Source organism: Ananas comosus, linkage group 9, assembly GCF_001540865.1.
Source record: "Ananas comosus cultivar F153 linkage group 9, ASM154086v1, whole genome shotgun sequence".
In the NCBI taxonomy this organism is placed as follows: domain Eukaryota; kingdom Viridiplantae; phylum Streptophyta; class Magnoliopsida; order Poales; family Bromeliaceae; genus Ananas; species Ananas comosus.
The window spans coordinates 9816284-9835030 of record NC_033629.1 but is presented as its reverse complement, the minus strand read 5'-3'; the positions used below and the strand labels follow the sequence as shown (position 1 = coordinate 9835030).

Sequence of the window (18747 nt, the reverse complement as noted above, 5' to 3'; positions counted from 1 at the left end):
AATACATAGACGTAGGCATGCGACAAGTGCAGGTAATAGTTTATCCACCATATTGCATAGCGGGAAGGTACTGAAATTTTAGAAAGGTTAGGCATCAAAGTGCAACTTAAAAGGAATCCCAATTCGTTAACCAGCTCAATCAGCTCAACCACACAAAAGTGAAGTATCTAAGGCTATATCTCTAATCCACAAAATTATGCTACTTCAGTTCAACCTGTTTATCCAAATGCAACTCAGCAAAACTGTGACCATATCAGTTCCAATATACGAAAGCTCCTTCACAATTACCTATTGCAAAGATCAGCTGAATCTGAGGTTGAGGCGCTCGAAGCTGAGTTTTAGAATATAAACTGAAGCCCTGTTCATATTCACAAAAAGCTCACTGCAATGATAAACACCAAAATTACAATGCCCAGCTTCTAGCTGCAACAAGAAGTAGCTTCTGCTTATAGTATAGCTCTTATTTTTGGTTCTAGAAGCTAATCCCTGCTTCCCAGTAAAGGGAGCTATAAACTTTTTTGTTCGCCGTGGGAGGTAGGGAGTTACAAACTTTAAGTTTGCCATGGGAGCGCAATTCACTCGCAAGTGAAGTTTAAGTCAGAGTAGAAATGCTTATATAGCGGTCAAACACAAAAACACCAAGGATACCTGCCGTCTCGCAAAGAGCTCTACTCCATAGTAGGGCATTTTGCTAGCGAAGGCCCATAACTCCAAGGCTGTCTTCTGCGGAAAACACGTATTCATCGGTCAGTTGGATCTAGACAATATAAGATACTCCACAATAAAAATTATATTTCTTGAGGCCAATCCAATTGCTATATAGCTAACGCTTCCAGATTTCCTAAATTTGACTTACAGTTGAATTACACTTACGTCAATCCAAATGGCCTCCGCTTGGCTGCTGCATCTGATGGATAATTATTGTTTCAGAAAACTGAACACTCACAAACTTTCCTGAACCGACGGAACAACCAACCAACTTACATCAAAAGTAAGAAAATATGAAAATTTTCCTCCAATGAAGTGGAACATCGTTAATTATTACCAACTTAATATTGATCTCCAATGAATAAGCATATAACCACCTGTTAATGTAATGAACTAAATAATATATATTCAAAGACCAAAGCACGGCAAATTCTCAAATTGAAATGTTACAAGAATGATATTAAGTCGCCTGTATCACTAAAAAGGGATAGCAAGTTGACGCCTAGAGAGTCTCAATCAATGGCATAAACCAAAGCCCTCGATGACTAATTTTTAAAGAAACTTCATGCCCTAATCCGATCACTGGAACTCTTCAGAGCACAGCCTAAAAAACAACAATCTACATCTTGTTATGTAAAAGACTACCACCCATTCCAATGCAAAATTACATGCATCATACAACTTGTAAATAGCATGCGAAACCTTGGCTTGTAGCGAGTTAATAAGCTCTCACTTTTGGTTCCATCCCTCTTACTGTATACCAGCAAAACTTCTTTAAGTTATATTTGGAATTTAATCATCTTTGACAAAAGGGCTTGAATTGCATCATTGAATTCCCTTTAATTTTCACAGTAAGCAGCAAAGGTGTGTTTAGCATACTTTTGGGAACATTTGTTAGAGGGACTGCAAAAAATAAAATAAAATAAAATATCAAAAAAATATATCAGACATCAAATTCAAGACTAAAGATATTCTGATATTCAAAGGATAAAAGCAATTACCTTTCTGTAACTTTACATAAAGAGCAATTAACCTGTCTTCTCTCAGTCAATATGCTTGCGCATTTTTATAATTTTGTGGATGAAGAGCTTTTCACGACGATATCTGATTAAATATCCACAAAAGTTAATTCCTCTGTTTGTCAAGAAGATTAGCTAAAGCTCAATAATTCTACCAAATAGAACATTGAAATGAATTAACAGCGAACAAAGCACAAACTGGAGATATTTCCATAAAGGGTTAATAAAAAATTTTGTGATAATTTCATATGTACCCCTTTTCTAATCCTTAATTACATAGAAGCACCTATAAAACTGTCAATATAAAAAATACCCCTCTAATTTAAAAATTATCAAAAATACCCATTGGTGAAAAATCTTTTCTAAATTTACCGGAATTCTCACTTTGCCCTTTATCTATCATCAATGCGTTTTTAATCAAGCCAAATATTTTTACCTTTAAAATATTACAAATGCAATCGAATGCATATTAAATTGAACCTAAGTAATTGGAACAAATTAAACTATACAAATAGTAAATAAAAAATCATACTAATTTAAACAAACTATACTAAAGAATTTATTCACAAAAGGTATAATATATTTTGCTTTTAATTGGCCATTTTTTTTAAGAATAGCATGAGAACCAAATAATATTGAATCAAAAAAAAATAATGAAATAAATTACAGTAGACAAAAAGACATTCATACTAAATATAACTGAGCATATTAAAATGGTGAAATTACACAAAGTGCCATTTTTCGATGAGAAATACGTTCATCAGCGCCACATAATACAACAGTATTATCTATGATCAAGTATAACTAGGGGCAAATCACTCCAATAATCTTAGTCAACCTGAAGAAGTGTAGTTTAGATATAATTCATGAATATATAATGGAAAATATAATATTGATAATTTTAGAGGGGCGACTATGATATTTGTAACTTTTGAGGGGCGCATTTGAAATTGCCCCAAAAGTTGTTCTTAAAAGCTTGACCTCAATCTCAAGTACATCATCTAAGTTTCAATTTTACCCATTTAGTCCTTCAAGTTAATCCCACATCATTTCTTCATTTTACTGACGAACAAAAAATTCACCATGTTAGAATCATTGTGAGAGTTTGTTGTCATGGCAACTTTTTTGATGTTTCAATCTTAATGATGATGTTGATGTTGATGTAGTGTGTTCTTCTTTTAAATAGTAGACTAAAAAGATACACTATTATGCAGAAGAAACTTTAGCTACTAAATTGTTAGATGCGAAACTCAAGAGGAGGTAACTAAAATCAAGGTCAAACTTCTTAAGGACTAAAGTTTATTGTTCATAGGAGCAGACAAATAATGCAACATATTCCCAACAAATTAAAACAAAAGAAAGGAAGGGCATTAGTACATACATCACAGCAGCAGAGAAGCAGAAGCATACGATGCCAACAGTCAAGTGGATAGGAACTGTTTGCCAAAAACTTTCCTTATTTAGAAATACTCTCTCCGACATGAGGGCTGTAGCACCAGAAATGAGCAAAACCACCCACCCAGATGGTAAGCAATCGTAAAAAGAAAACGATGTAGAGCCCTGAAAGTCAAAGTTTGTTTCGCTAAGCTTATTTCAGGAGAAAAAGAAATCAAATCTTTTTTTTTCGATTTTTCAATTGCTGTTTTTTGCAACTTAAAGAAAAAATAACTTTTTATGGACCACAGCAACCTGTCATATTTCATCACAAGGAGAGCAAGGAATATGTCTTCAGTAACATATAGGAGATTTAGGTTCAGAATTGCAAAAACAAAACAGTGGATCAAAGTCGCAAAACAAAAAAGTGTATTGTCCTTGCAAGAAATCCCTTCTACTACCGATCGTCCTTAGCGCAAGTGGTAAAAGGCTTGGTGGTTGGTACCCGAGGTCCCAAGTTCGAATCCTAGTTAATTCACATTTCTAGCTAAGTTTATTTCTAAAAGAAATAAACGAAGTGGGTAGCATGCTATCTTTCTCTCTCAAAAAAAAAAAAAAAAAAAAAAAAAAAAAAAAAAAAAACCAAAAAAAAACAGAAATCCCTTCTACTAAAAATAAAATAATGTGTATAAAGGAGATAACTAACATTGAATTGAAACGTTCTTGTAAAATGGAATTGTTGCTTAATACAAATGACATAGGCTATAACACAAAAACTACCTGGAAATAGTGTTTGATGAATACTGCTGAGTATACAATTCTTAGTAGCATATCTTCAATGATGGTCAAGGTACAACCTTGTTCTTACACTATGAACAGCAAAAGAGGACCAAAAACAAAGCTTCGCAGTCACATAAACATAGGAATTTTTAAGAATGATTATAGGGCTAAAAGCATGAAGAGCCAACAAAGCATTTGTTTGGTCACCATGCATTTTGGCAAATTAAAAATCTGAATCTTTCACTGTAGTGTTTGAATGAGCTTCATTAAGAGCAAAAGTTCCAAGTGAAGCCTCTGTATTTGCTAAAGTGAAAATTGCTACGCAATTTTAATATAAAATCTGTTACAGCTTTTCAAATTAGCTTTACCCAGAAAACTAGCTAGGTCACCAAAAGCAGAGAAAAGGACATGTCAAGCTAACATAGGTATATTTGAGACAAATGTAGTGAATCACCCAGAGTTTATCAACAAATTCTTTGGTTCGCAAAAAGTGATTTCTGGAGAAAAGGATACTAATTGAATTAGCAGCAATTAACCCAACAGCTCCAGCAGATTTAATTAGGAGGACATTTAGTGCAATATATATCCCAGAGAATATAAGCAATGAATCATTTGAACGCTTGAGTTGAGCCTCATTTGCTACAGCATGAAGAAAAGCTTCAGATGTTCCTAGAGGACATGAACAAATATATAGTTAGCCTAACTAAAAGGGGATTTAGATTGATATGAGGAAAAATAAAAAATAATCATACATATTACTACGAGAATGTTTTGTTTTGATCATCTCATAATGCGTAGTGTTTCCAGATTACATTATCTAAAGTTTTGAATTACAAGAGTTATAACAGGAAGTTTGTCGCATAATAGAAGAACAGTATACTAGGGAGTGATTGAGTCAGGCATGTAGATCTGTGGAATGTCAAAGGAAAACAATCTGTGACAATAGTGGTGAACATTTTTATGAGAAGTGACAGCCAGATCTCACAGGTATAACTGTAAGCTTTTTTCATACATTTGCATGAATTAATTTGATAAGTTTGAGGGTACCATTTTGGGCGTTTTTGGCTCTCAAAATATTCATTTGAGAAAGTGTTGGGCTCCACAACTTCCAATCACATTGAGGGCTTGTTTGGTTCAAGGGTGGAATTGGAATGGATAATGGAATGAGAATGAATTGGAATGGTAATTGAAATGGCCCACTCCTCTAAGACGTTTGGTTTATTTGTGGATTAGGAATTGGAATGAGTTATTCATATTTAATTGTTTGGTTCGTATAAACTAAAAAAATTATAGGATACTATAATAGTAATTTTACTCTCAAATATAAATTTATATTATTTAAAATTTATGAAAAATATAATACTATTCTCTAATAAGTTTTTCAAAAAAAATATCAAATTTATTTTTAAAAACTTTTATTGATGTGGGTTAGGGATAGGATTTTGAGAGAGGATAGGTTTTTTTTTTTTGATGAGAAAGGGGTGAAGAGAAGGAGGGTGAGATGGTCACATGGGCTTCGAGAACTTAGTGGGCTTCCGGAATGAAATCTCAATCCGGGCTAGAAGACCGGAATCAAGTTGAAGGCTAATGGGCCATTCCCATTCCAGTCCGGAATAGGAATCCCAAACCGATTCATGAGAACCAAACAAAATTAACCGGATTTAATCAAACCGATTCCCATTCCATACCCAAAATGGATGAACCAAACAAGCCCTGAATTCCTAGACCCTAACTTCTATAAAGCAAATTGCAACAATAAAATGTCGTCTAAACAGCAAAAGATCTCCCACAAAGGGTGATGCTAATATGCTTAAGCACTTCTATTGTCAAAGGACAATTTCAATTCAATGAATGATAAGACAACTATGTAAGTTCATCCATTAAACATAAAAGTACTGCTTGTTTGTTACAATTAATAGGCATTCAACCACAATGACAACTAGTATAATCAAAGATCAGAAACAGTAAAATGAAAACACAACAAAGCTTAGAAATATAAAAATAAAATCAGGTTTTTCCACCACAAATGCAATAGCAAAAATTATACCATTACTTATCACAAAGTTTCTTTTAGGTCATTGAAGTTCAATTTGTTGCAATCAAATTACTGAACCTCGATTTTCATTTCAATCAGATCAATTTTCTCTAATACGTGGCAGCAAATTCAGCTGTTGTATCATCCCAGACTACTATGTTTCAAAACTGACATGTCATCATTAAGAAGTGATGCAGCAACTGACTGCAGCCATGTCATCTCTTCTAGATGAGGTGGGAATTCAATTGGCTGCCACATCCCAATAAGTTAAAAGGAGTCTGACATATAGTGACAATATTGAGACAGAAAGTGAAGAATTACTTAAGTGAAAATTTTGTGATACAATCGGAGATCAATGGCATTATTTACCCACTACAATAACATACAAACTTTGCAAGTACATTGACTACTGTAACTAAATGTAGTAGAAGTTACTCACCATTCATGGCTAAACTGATGACGTAAAAGCAATAATAGCGCAGCGCAACCGAAGCTTCTCCGTCACTCCATTTACTCCCATAAAGCAGTCTTATTAGCGTATATGAGTAACTTGGACCAAATGATATTACCACAAGCCCTAAGGAATTAGAGTTGGAAAATTAGAAAATTAAAAAGTTAAAAAGAAAACACTAGTCAAACTTCACTATTAATTATTCCTCAATGAAATCCTCTAATGACATAAAATGATCACAGTATAACTACAATACAGGATGTTTCAAAATAGAGGTACACGTGCATCTCATACAACAAAGTCCAATGGCTTTGATCGGCTAGCCGAAGTTTTTGCACAGTGTTGTTTGAAAAGAGCTATTTGAAGAAGCACAAATACCTTTTTCATTAACTCATCCCCATCATCTCCCTACAACAACTGAAGTACAATGTCACGGACAAAATATTTTCCGCTGACTTCTTCTTGACAATGGCCCAATTTTGTTAGCGGAGTGGGTTTTGTAACTTTTCCCATCAATGATGGAAGCTCAAGGGTTATGAAACTCTCATGAGTTATGGGGTGACTTTTGGGCTTATGGCTCATTATGAGAATGAGTTAATGTGTCTCATAATAAGAGAGTTAGTGTGTGCCTAGGTTCAATGTATCTAGGAGCATATAAATAGTGAGGTTTGGCTAAGGTCAAAACACACAAGAGAGAGTGTGTATGTGAGTTGTAATTCTCATTTTCTAAGTAGTGTAGTACTTAGCTTTTTGAGAGAACTTCTGCTTTTTTCTCTTGTGTCATTCCCTTTGCATACTTAGTCGTAGGACGCGAAGGTCCGGACTAGCAACAGGGACGAAGGCTTGCCCATCTTCGAGCAGAAAGGCGGGCGCCGCACGGGCTTTGCGAACAAAAACGCTAAGGCCGTGACAAAAAGCTCCGAGTTGGAGGTTTTTCTTCTGAGGGCCAGAAGCTCATTTCATTCATCATAGTAAAAATTCTGGACATCTTTGCCCTACACCTGGTTTCTCCTCCTTGAAGTAGGAGAAGTTACTCTAGAAGCTAGTCCAACAGGCAATAACTATAACAATGCAAACTTGGTCCAATGGAAGTTTACTAAAAAACTACAAGGTCCAGGCGACATATACAACTTGAGTCATGTAAACCCACTTTTCACTAACTTTCAAAATGCAATTTTTGTTAAGATTAGGTACGAACAATAACTTCTCTATAATCTGCCAGTCTATTTTTCCAGCGGTTCTGGCCACCATGCAAGTTGATTAAGCTCTCTATAGCCAAGAGTGACTGGCGTAAAAAGTGAAAAGTGAATATTCTTCCGCCTTTGCTTACCTTGATGATCTTAATTGCTAGCTTTCAGATCCTACATTTCTTGACATTGTATGATCGCAGAACTCTTTCAACGCATCCATGCTACTGAATAGAAGCTCTAGACTTGAGCCCAAATAAATGAGACTAGGGGATCATCTGACCTGAATAATTTGATTTCACTCACTGGCCTACCCAGTCAACCAATTTACAAACTAGCCTACCCAGTCTATGTTAGATGGAAGCTCCATTTGCATTCTACAAACCAATAAACCTCCATATAAAGCAAGTCACTAGTACTATTTGTATCTAAGTGGAACACTGGAATTTTGTATGCTATGATTTAACAATACAAATAGAAACAAGCATTTGCACAAAAAAAAAGAAAAAAAGAAAAAAAGTTTTTCAGGTTATTAGCACCTCGCTAAGCAGTTATTGTTGACATCAAATAATAATCAACAAATATAACTATCAAAATGAGTGGTAGATAGACTTTGAATAGCTTAAACTTTATGGACGCTTAAAAAGGTTCCAGTGTAAAGCAAAAGCTTCAAATAGCATTCACCTTACCTATCAACAGAATGAGCTTCAAAGCATCTACTAGGGAACTCCTCAATCTCATAATCTTCTGAGGTGATTGTCCTGCCAAGATGTCATGGTCAATGCTATAATTCCAGCAAAGAATGATGAGAAAAGAATTGAAGCTGATTACAATTTTAGTCCATGAATTTTAACCTTGAATTGGACTTTCGTCCTCATTAATTTCAATCATAACAAATCTGGTCTCTGAAATTTGTTTTGCATACCAATTAGTCCTTTATTAATACTCTGAACACGCTGGCACATCTATTGTCATTAGACTTTGCTAAGTTAAAATTTCAAGGGCAAAATTCAGATCAAATTTCAGGACTAGATACAAATTGAAACTTCGAGGATGAAATTGAAATCAGAGTCAAACTTCAGGAGTAAATTATTAAGAATCAAACTCAAAGGATGAAATTGAAACTTGAGCAAGCTTCAGGGCCTGAGCAATTTACTGTTCAGTTTACTAAAGGCGAATAAGGAAACAAACCTGATGCTAATTTTGCAAAAGTGGCATAAGAACTTTCTTCAAAAGGAAGAAATATTAATCGTACGACTAGGCTGCCTGGAAACACACAAAAAAAAAAGAAGAGAAGGACACATTTAAGTCCATCAATTTCCACTAAAATGAGGTCATTTGCATTTATGTTCTTCAGACATTTTGTTTACATGCCTAATTTGTCAACAAGGCCATACACTGCCTGGTTACAGGGAGTGTCCAACCACACAAGGACCATCTTTTCCCCTTCTTGGAGGATCAGCTTTCGAACCGATTGGCCCGTAAATAACATGCACATGTGCCAAAGTTGCTTATCATAGTCCATCAAGTTGTGCAACCTGAAACAGCATACATTTTTTTTCTTCAGTAACATCAATATGTACCCCTTCTTTATCCTCTTTATTTAGAAGCAAACCCCAACAAAGTATTCCATTGATGCACGTATAACCCAGGGAAACTGAGTGTTCACATATCCCCCACTTTAAAGTTATTATATACCTTTGTAGGTAGAATATGCCCTTCCTAGAAAAACTTTTTCCAATATTAAAACCAACTTCGCCCGACGAATTAAATGACTTCCCAACTTAAGATACATAGTTACTTCAGATACATAGTTACAGGTATTTTGATAAGAAAATCTGCTTTCAACGAGCATAGTTGAAAATTCAGACATTAAAGGTGTGCACATACTAATAAGATGATTTTCCAGGGAAAAATATGTAAAAACCCGTTTCAATAATGTGTCCCACTTTTTCCTGCAAAGGCTGCATAGTGTTATAAATACTGAAGGGGTTCGCACTTCACAGAAGAAACATTTTTTTCTCTTATATAAATCCAAAGAATGCAGTATATTGATAATATGACATTCCATAAATGATATTAATATTTGATGATAAATATCTTAAAATTAAAATTGGTCAAAATCCAATCCAATAGATGTGGACTATATTATCTAAGAGTCAATATATAAAAATTAATATATTTAAGCAATCTATTGTATAAGAATTAAGTAGTTCTAAAAATCAACACTTAAAAAAAAAAAATCATTGTTCCATTTATAAGAAATCAATATCTAAAATTCATAGCTTCTATATATAGACTTGTTTAAAATATCATCGAACACATCCAATAAATTATTTTCAACATAGAATTTTAAAGGTCTGGTGTGTAAGACGAATTTAGGAAATACTTTCAATTTCCTAACATGTTACACTCACAGATTGTTGATTTGTTAACAAACCTACATCACACTCTTGGTGTAGGTAATGAAATAATCAAAGTCCTTCATAAATAAACACCAATATGCCATATAAGGATAATATCATAAAGGACCTATAGCGGTAGTCATATACTTATAAGGAGGGTAAGGGGTTTGGCCTAGGAGAAATTATTGTCTGGATCAAGTCTACTATGTACTGATTTTTTTATATACTTGAGTTTGGAGGCATTAAGTGAAATTTTAAACCGTCAAATATAAGTTATAACACTTAAAAAATCTACATACGAAATCACAGCTTTTAAAAACCTATTACAATATTTAAATATTAGAAGATTGGTTCATCGTGGACCAAGTCTAAACAATAATCTCTCTTAAGCAGCACCAATAGGAAAAATTATTTATCCAGTCCAAGTCCACTCTGTACCATTTTCAAAACTTTGTCCTAGAGTATGTGATTTTTTTTTTTCTGTTGAATGTTATTATGTTATCTGTAACACTTAAAAGCTATATGCCAAATATTACAATATTGGAAAATCTATCTCTACATTTATTAAATATTAGATGAGTGGTCTATACTAGACCAGGTTCTGACAAAAATTTCTATAAGGAAAAAGACTAATGTGTTAGCGCAAATTATTTACCTAGACAGATCCACTTTGAACCATTTTCAAAAACTCGATCATTAAGATGTTACATGAAATTTTGTACTTTTGGATGTAATCTTTAAGTTAAAAAGCTACATGCTAAAAGTCATAATACTGAATCATCTATTTCTTTACATTTATTAATATTATTAGATCAGTGGTCCATGGTAGACCAGGTCTAGGCAATGATATCTCAGAATGAAAAGAAGAGTGCTGGGCATAGGGAGGGAGAGGAGGGTGGTTGGATGTTAAATTACTAAATTACCATAATTATGTTTGATAATATAGAAGAAAATAATAGGGCAATTCAGTCCTTTAGCACCCTTGCGGTGCACATGTCGAGAGCGTGAAAGAATGCATGGACTTTAGTGTATACCTTATAGATGAGGAAAAAATATGTTGATACAAAGAACAAGCATGCAAGTAAAGATGACAAACCTGAAGGGGAACATATTTGAGAACGTGATGGCACGAAACAGTAAAAAATAAGCCCAATACCCCAGGAATAAGCAGGCGCCATATGCAACCTGGGATAAAGCAAATATAATCTCCTTTTCCTGAAAATATTTGATTTTCTTTTGTTATGAGCAAGTTATAAGAACACATGAACAATAAATGAATGAAATCTCTAGCAGGTATTATGTAAACAAATGTAGTAAATTAAAGATAGTAGACAGGTTGACTAAATTAGCACTCTCTAAACAACATTTACAAGAAAACCTATATTCCAACTTCAACTGATAAGAACTTAGTCATGAAAATTAAGTTGTAGACAAGGATTTAAGTGCCCATCAGCACGGGCCTTATCTACCGTGTCGTATAGTGCCAATAAGATATCGGCACGATATAAGCCCCATGCCGATGGCACAGCTCATAATCCTCTATTCTTTAAATTAGTAAATAATTTGCTCAATAAAGTTCAAAAGATTTGATAAAAATACATAATAAACAATTAGAATAAGAAAATAAATATTTCATGCAATTATGTGTCAGCACACATGATTTTTTTGTGACCGACACGCATCGGCACGGCCCGGCACGCACCGTGCTGTACCGTGCCAGTAAGTTTCCGTCACGACCCTGTGTCAGGGCACTTAAATCCTTGGTTGTAGACTTTGCAATGGCATGAACAGATCACATGAAAAACAATTAAATGGAGGATAAGGTAGTACCATTTCAATGTGTCTAACAATGAAGATGTAGGTTGTCAGGCAACGCAAAATAGTTGCAGCAGTTTCAGTTACCAACCGTAATTTTAGGAGAAGCAAATTCTGAGAAAGAATATATAAAGGCTCCGCCATTAGCTCCAAAACACAAGCAAATCCTGCCATTTTGAATAATATTATTCAGAATTGACTAGCAACAGAAAATAAACAGCGAAAGGTAGATAGTATACTACCAATTAAAATGACAAGGGAAATTCACAAAAGTGAACATGCAACTATTTATTCCAATCATTATTATAACCTGATCTTAACTTCCTGTAATATAAATAGTGGTGAGGGCCATATTTCATCTAAATCACTCTCATCTTCTCCTCAGGAAAGCAACAGTTATTACACTTAATAAGGACCAGGAATTTATTCCCGCCTTAATAAATAGTCAGTTGGAAATGCAAATAATGTTGATTTAGCTAAACCTTAAGAACAAACTTTCCTAATCAAACCTAATCAAAGAGTAATTGAACTGAGCAAAATTATCTTAGTTAAAGTTGGTGACAATATAATAGTGGACACCTGACAACCCAGCCATCACTAGAGCTCCTTAAAGTAAAATGTCAAATGGAACAATGCTATGCATGCAAATGACAAATTACCATGAATTAATATAGCTTGAGCATATGGGTCGGAAAAGCTTAGTTTCTGAAACCAGAATACAAAGAAGCAGCCAGCAAAAGTAAAAAATACACCAATAGGAACAGTCATCCAAGATATCTTCAACAATTGTGCAGCATTTTCACCTATCGGCCCATCACTGTAATTATAAAAGTTATCTTTCAGCAAACGACTGAATACATTTAAGGAACGAAGGACTAAGCAGCACAATTTAAAGAGAGTGGCAACTTTTTCAAAGAATGTAGTCAAGCCACTACAATCTGAAAGATTTAAGTAAAGAATACCATCGGACATCAGTGCGCATGCATGCTCGACGAAAACCCTCCCGACTTAAAAATAATATGCAGGTAACAAAGAGATGAAATTGTACTGCATATAGCTGCCAAGCGAAAAGAATAAAATACAGAAAGTTAGAAGAGCAAAAAGATGAGGTTCCAGAAACAAGTCATAAAGCTGACTGAGTAAAGGACATGGAACAATTAAGCAGGAATAGACTAATTTGTAGGGCTTGTTTTGATGGAGAACAAGTTATCTAATGATAAATTACGCGCTATATGAATTCTCTTTTGAGATTGCAGCCTAGGAGCTTGCTTTTAGGCACAAGATCTGGCAACCATAAGTTTTCACAATAATGCAATGCATTCCACCTACGAGGCCCTGCATTCCACCTAGAGATAACAATGATAAAGTAGTCACCCACCAAAAAATTTAAAAGAAACCATAATGAAAATACTTACTATTTTTTATAGTGAAATGTAACTCTAAACTCTCTTTGTACTTTAACGTAACTCTTAAACCGCTATACTCTTCATAATAAGTGATAACCACACAAAACTCCTACTTCTTCTCAAAATAAAATGTTGTTCTACTTATATCCTTCAATGTTGATAACTTATAACAACTCACTACTACTTATAGCTAAACTCCTTTGTTGGAAATACGAAGCAATCTTAAACAGTTCAAATTGAAATATCTTATCAAGAAGGATATCAGAATCATTAGCGAACTCACGAAATTTGCAATTTTGATCAATTCTTTCTCCTCTTCTACTCATTACCTTAAAAGATTGAATCTTAATCGCCTCCCACACAAAAGAGATCAAACGGAAACAGAAAAAAAAAAAAAAAAAGGTTTAAATAGAGGTGAGGCAAAGAAGGATTTACCGCGTAGTCGGCTTCAGTGAGGTGCCTCACGATCCAGGAATTAAACAAGAAGGGGATCCCTCGCGATAGAAACTGCGTTGCTGAAATTCACAAAACCCAATCGAAAAAGTGGGGAAATGAGAGATCGAAGAAGAGGAAAAGGATCGGAAATTGGGAGGAGGAGGAGGAGGAGGAGAAGAGAAGAGGAACGGACCCATTAGGTACTGGAAGGTGCGAGCCATGTCGTCGTCGGCGGCGGCGGCGGAGGCGGCGGAGGCGCCGCCGCCTCCTCCTCCGGCGGGTCGGTATCGCGCGGCGCCGTCCCCCATCGGAGATCGACGTTGCGCGAGGGAGAGAAGCGCTTTTCTACTTTTCTGTACAAATTAATCCGTAGCGGGTCGGATAGTTTTAAACCAAAGTCAAATAAATAATGGTCCTGTACAAATTACTAAAGATTTGAGGGACTAGTTTGCAAAGCACGCCGCAAAAACCCTAGCTAGTTCCCCGTGAATCGCCAAGCGAACGATCCCGATCACACAAAATAAATCCAACGGCTCTGATCAGTTAATGCCCATCTCCTCTTTCCTTTATAAACCCCGTCTTCTTCCTCCCGAGCTCGTTTTCGCCGCCACGCCCCGAGATCTCGTTCGCAGCAATGGGTGAGCTCTCGGTTCCGATACAAACCCCTTCTCTCCATCGCCATATTCCGCAAACATCTCTCGATCTCCAGCATGCTGTAGCGTCTTCTTCGTTTCCTCGTTGGATCGATCTCGTATACGCATTGTTGATCGATTTTTTGGGGTTTTTTTTTGTGCCAAAGGGGCGTACAAGTACGTGTCGGAGCTATGGAGGAAGAAGCAATCCGATGTGATGCGATTTCTGCAGCGCGTGAGGTGTTGGGAGTACCGGCAACACCCCTCGATCGTCCGCGTCACGAGGCCGACGCGCCCCGACAAGGCTCGCCGACTCGGCTACAAGGCCAAGCAGGTGTTGATTTCTAGAGCTTTTTGATAGATCGCTTTGGATGTTGTTAAAATGATGTTGTTGTTTTTGTCAGGATTTTGATCACCGTAAATAGAAGATTAAAAAAAAACTGCATCCAATTGTGATTAATTATGTTTATTTTGTTGTGCCTTTCATGGTTTCAACATGTTTGTTTGTTTCATGATTTTGACCGCTATTCCAAAGATCTTAGTTGATTTGTATTAATTTGTGAATTTAGTCGTGTATATTATATGATTAGAATACTATATAGATGATGAATCTGTGCCAAGCTTGTATAGATGCAGCAGTTGTAGTATCTAAGACATTGCATAGGTCTTCGTTAGGTTATCCGATGTTATCGACGATTTTGTGGTATGCAGAGTGGTGTTCGAGGTTTCATGATGACTGCAGTTGATTGTGATTGCTTTGCTAACGTGTCTCTAATGCGATTAAATTACTAGGTTGATGAATGAAACTATATGAAGCTTATGTAGTCATGACACCGTTGGAATCTAGGACATTCGGTAGATAGCTGCTGTTTTCCACTTGTCATTGTTCAGTTCTCTATCTTGATTACTGCATCAGGGTTAATTCTCAATTGTTGGATTTGGTGTTTGCATGTTGTAGATGGTGGTAGTTTGTTGTAATTAATTAGTAACATATACTAAGGCCTTTTCATTTATAGGCCATTTTGAAATAGGCTAATCAACTTTTCTATTGTTACTACGGCCTATCAATTTTTTGAGTTATTTTAGTTTGTTAAATTAAGGATTTTGTTTAATTTGGTAGCTATATGAAATATTCATTGCTAATTATTGCAGTTTTGTCTGCAAAGAGTGATTAGAACCATTAAATTTGACAGAGCTACTGTTGGATTTATTAAAATCTCTAACCTATTCGATTAGAATCACCAAACAGAAAAAGAAAAAAAAGGTTCCAAAAGTAGAGCTGTTGATTGGGGGGAAAATGGAGGGGGGGTCATTTCAAAATGACCTATAATTGAGGGTGTCTCTATACATTTTTTACGTAATTGATTTGTTGATTTCATCTTGTTTTCTCATTCGATAATTACATTAAAATGGATAAACAGATCTGTATTTATCAAGTTTCTATAGTCGTGAGTTATGCTACTACGATCAGTGTTCTAGGATTTAATATTGGAGATTATTCATTCATATTATTTTTTTTCATTCACCAATCCCATTTCACAATGAGACTATGAGAGCCCGTTTGTTGGGGAATCGAAGCAAAAGATTATAGCAAGCACAAATCCTTATGTCACCTTCTGCCACTTATCTCTTAAATTACTAGTATGAAATTAAACTCCCTTAATCTGATTACAAAGCATGATCAGATTGACCTGATTATGTGTGTATCTGCTGATTTTTCACTTTGCTTGCGATTCACGTTATGCTGTTTGTAATTTTCTATGTACGCATTCTGCATTGAAATCTCGATAAATTTTTGTAATTTGGTATTTAGGTGGTTTGTAATGTTAGATCCTCGCAACTTATGAACCCTCGCTTTGCTTGTAGTTATAATAGCTGGTCTATAGGTGCTGCATATTTTAATAGGCTAGAAATAATCCTTGCAAGCATGCTTTATTTGTGATTTTTAGTCAGGAAAGCTATATATTATTATGATAATTCACATTTGCTTTTCGATGTCTCAGCTTTTGTTGGAAACACTTTTGAGAGATTTATGCACTTTTGGTTTTGTGATTGATTAGTTCTCTGCATACCTGAGGCTGCCTTTTCTTTTTAATAAGCTGTCTTCATATACTTTGTTGCTTTGTCCATATTATTTTGTGAAAGCTCAGAAATATCTCTCTTATGCAATAAAACTTAATGTCTTACTCGTTTTTTGAAGCTTCATTGCGTCTCTGTTTCCTAAACAATTTGTTGCTTACATTTTTGTTTTTACCATTACAACTCGAAACATTTAGTAATGGTGTTTAAATTATGGGTGTACTAGTACATCCTGCCCGAATGGTGCATAACCTTTAAATGATCTTATTCTTTGATGTGCAGGGTTATGTGATTTATCGTGTTCGTGTTAGGCGTGGAGGGAGGAAGAGGCCAGTCCCCAAGGGTATTGTTTACGGCAAGCCAAAGAACCAGGGTATCACCCAGCTCAAGTTCCAGAGGAACAAGAGGTCAGTTGCCGAGGAAAGAGCTGGTCGTAAACTGGGCGGCCTTAAGGTTCTCAACTCGTACTGGATTAATGAGGTTTGCACACTGTTCCCTAACCTCTACAGAGATTACTCTTAACTAACTACTTCTGCATAAATTTACCAAAAATAATATTGTCGCTGTTGAATGTTAATGGTAGGAAAATAAAAGTGTCCTTTACTCAGTTATGTAGGTGATCATCCTTGTGACATTTTGTTGCTATTTTCAAGTGCCTCTCTGGCCTACCTTCTGGTAGAGCTTCTCCACTTTGAGAAGCAGCACTAGGGCATTTGATTAACAGGAAGCCTCAGAGCTTTTGCTGTTGTACGAGGTTAAAATAAGCTTGTGGCCCACAAAAAGCAGGACATCAGATTTGAAGTTTCTGCTTTGCTGCATTGATAAGCTATTGAAAGGATTTTGATGGGAAAGCTTCTTGGGCCTCTTGTGTTTGGCTGGATCTTTCTCACAACTTCTGTTTGAGTAGGCTTTTTCAAAGCAACAGTAGCTACTTCTTTCTGCTAAAATATACTTAGTGCCGCTATGCTGCAGCAGAAGTAGAAACTCTAATTTAGAGCTGTTTTTTGCGACTTGAAAGCTCATTTTAAATCCCCACTGCATTAAAAACTTTACAACTTTGTTTTCCAAATGCTTCAGCATGCAGATACTATTTTGCTTGTAATACTGTTTCTTCAAATAGACTCATTTCCCCTTTCTTATGCATTGCCTATTTTTTTCCGCTCATGAAATCCAAACTCTTTCACTATTACGTTACTTTCAGGACTCAACATACAAGTACTACGAGGTGATCTTAGTGGATGCGGCACACAACGCCATCAGGAATGACCCGCGGATCAACTGGATCTGCAAGGGCGTTCATAAGCACCGGGAGCTCCGCGGGCTCACGTCAGCCGGCAAGAAGTACCGCGGGCTGCGCGGCAAAGGTCATCCCCACCACAAGGCCCGCCCCTCCCGCCGTGCCACCTGGAAGCGCAATCAGACTGTCTCTCTCCGCCGATACCGCTAAATAACTTAAGAGTATTTTTCTTAGCTCGCAAGCTATTTTCACTATGAAATTTTGGCTTTATTGGGACTTCAATCTAATAGCTTTTGTTCGAACCATTTCATTTCCTTTTCTACTTCTTAAGTATGCTTGGCGTTCTTGGTTCTATCAATCATGTGTTGTTTCCTGCCGGCGACAGAGTTTGCTAGATTTTTAGTTGATTTGTTGGCATCGAAATTATGATAATCTTGTTTACCTTCTGAGTTCATAGTGTTTGCTGCTGTATGCTTATTTCAACCTCAGATTTTATGGCATTTATGTTGGCTTTTGAGATCGAAACTGTCTGGAGCCTATGATTGGCCGGATACAGGGACAGCGACTAGCTAAGATGAGCTTTTCAGACCCTCAAAGTAGCTCTTTTTTTTACTTTTTTGTAAGCTTCTGCTTCTTTTGAAAGTTGATTTTTATGAATGACTGCTAGGATTTAATGAAAAACTGTGCACCAACAAATCATCAAGTTTCATTTTTTATGCTTTGGACTTGTGGCTCGGTGAATCATGTGGCTCGTGTTGATGAAGTTAATTAGTTCCATGTCCTGTGCACCGTCCTGCAGAACTTCACTTGTTCTCTGATCTGTTGCTTGCAAAGATATGATAATCATTTTCAGCTTCTGAATTTGTAGAGCTCCAGATTGAAAAGAATGCTGATTCTACTCAATCAAGTGTTGATTTTTTTTTCTTCCAAGAAATTACAATATTGTTTGGATCATCAATGATGAAGTTTATTTGACATGCTTTGTTCTATGAATGATCTGATGTGTAGTGGGTTTCGTTATTTTTGTACCTGTTGTACTGCTGAGTGATTCCCCAGTTTGATATCTCGGCTTTGAAATTTCAATGATCTTGTGTAGTTTATGAATTTCAAGATTCTGGGGCCACTTATTTTGCACATTATTTCATGGGGCTTTAAAATACAAAATATAGGGGCTTGCATTGGCA

General features: G+C 35.9%; 2 protein-coding genes across 12 annotated transcripts; one reads left to right on the top strand and one right to left on the bottom strand.

The window, feature by feature from the left end:
* Positions 317-13988, bottom strand: LOC109715093 (protein RFT1 homolog). Of its 11 annotated transcripts, none has more exons than XR_002217504.1 (16): positions 13809-13988; positions 13616-13695; positions 12737-12831; positions 12434-12591; positions 11790-11941; positions 11056-11174; positions 8929-9092; positions 8746-8820; positions 8244-8315; positions 6356-6493; positions 4336-4550; positions 3109-3287; positions 1710-1812; positions 1411-1611; positions 857-907; positions 317-723 (listed from the first exon to the last, which is right to left on the bottom strand). XR_002217504.1 is itself a non-coding variant. In XM_020239899.1 (15 exons), exons 1-14 carry the CDS (start codon positions 13921-13923, stop codon positions 1752-1754), a joined length of 1617 nt encoding a protein of 538 aa, XP_020095488.1. In that variant the 5' UTR covers positions 13924-13987; the 3' UTR covers positions 1042-1611; positions 1710-1751. The 11 variants fall into 11 exon arrangements, 4 of the variants coding, with proteins under 4 accessions (XP_020095487.1, XP_020095488.1, XP_020095486.1 ...); XR_002217503.1 differs by having other exon boundaries at positions 874-907; XR_002217502.1 differs by having other exon boundaries at positions 317-907.
* LOC109715095 (60S ribosomal protein L15-1-like) lies at positions 14135-18051 on the top strand. The gene is made up of 4 exons (XM_020239901.1): positions 14135-14253; positions 14415-14581; positions 16609-16806; positions 17528-18051. The coding sequence occupies exons 1-4, from the start codon at positions 14250-14252 to the stop codon at positions 17771-17773; spliced, it is 615 nt and encodes a 204-aa protein (XP_020095490.1). The 5' UTR covers positions 14135-14249; the 3' UTR covers positions 17774-18051.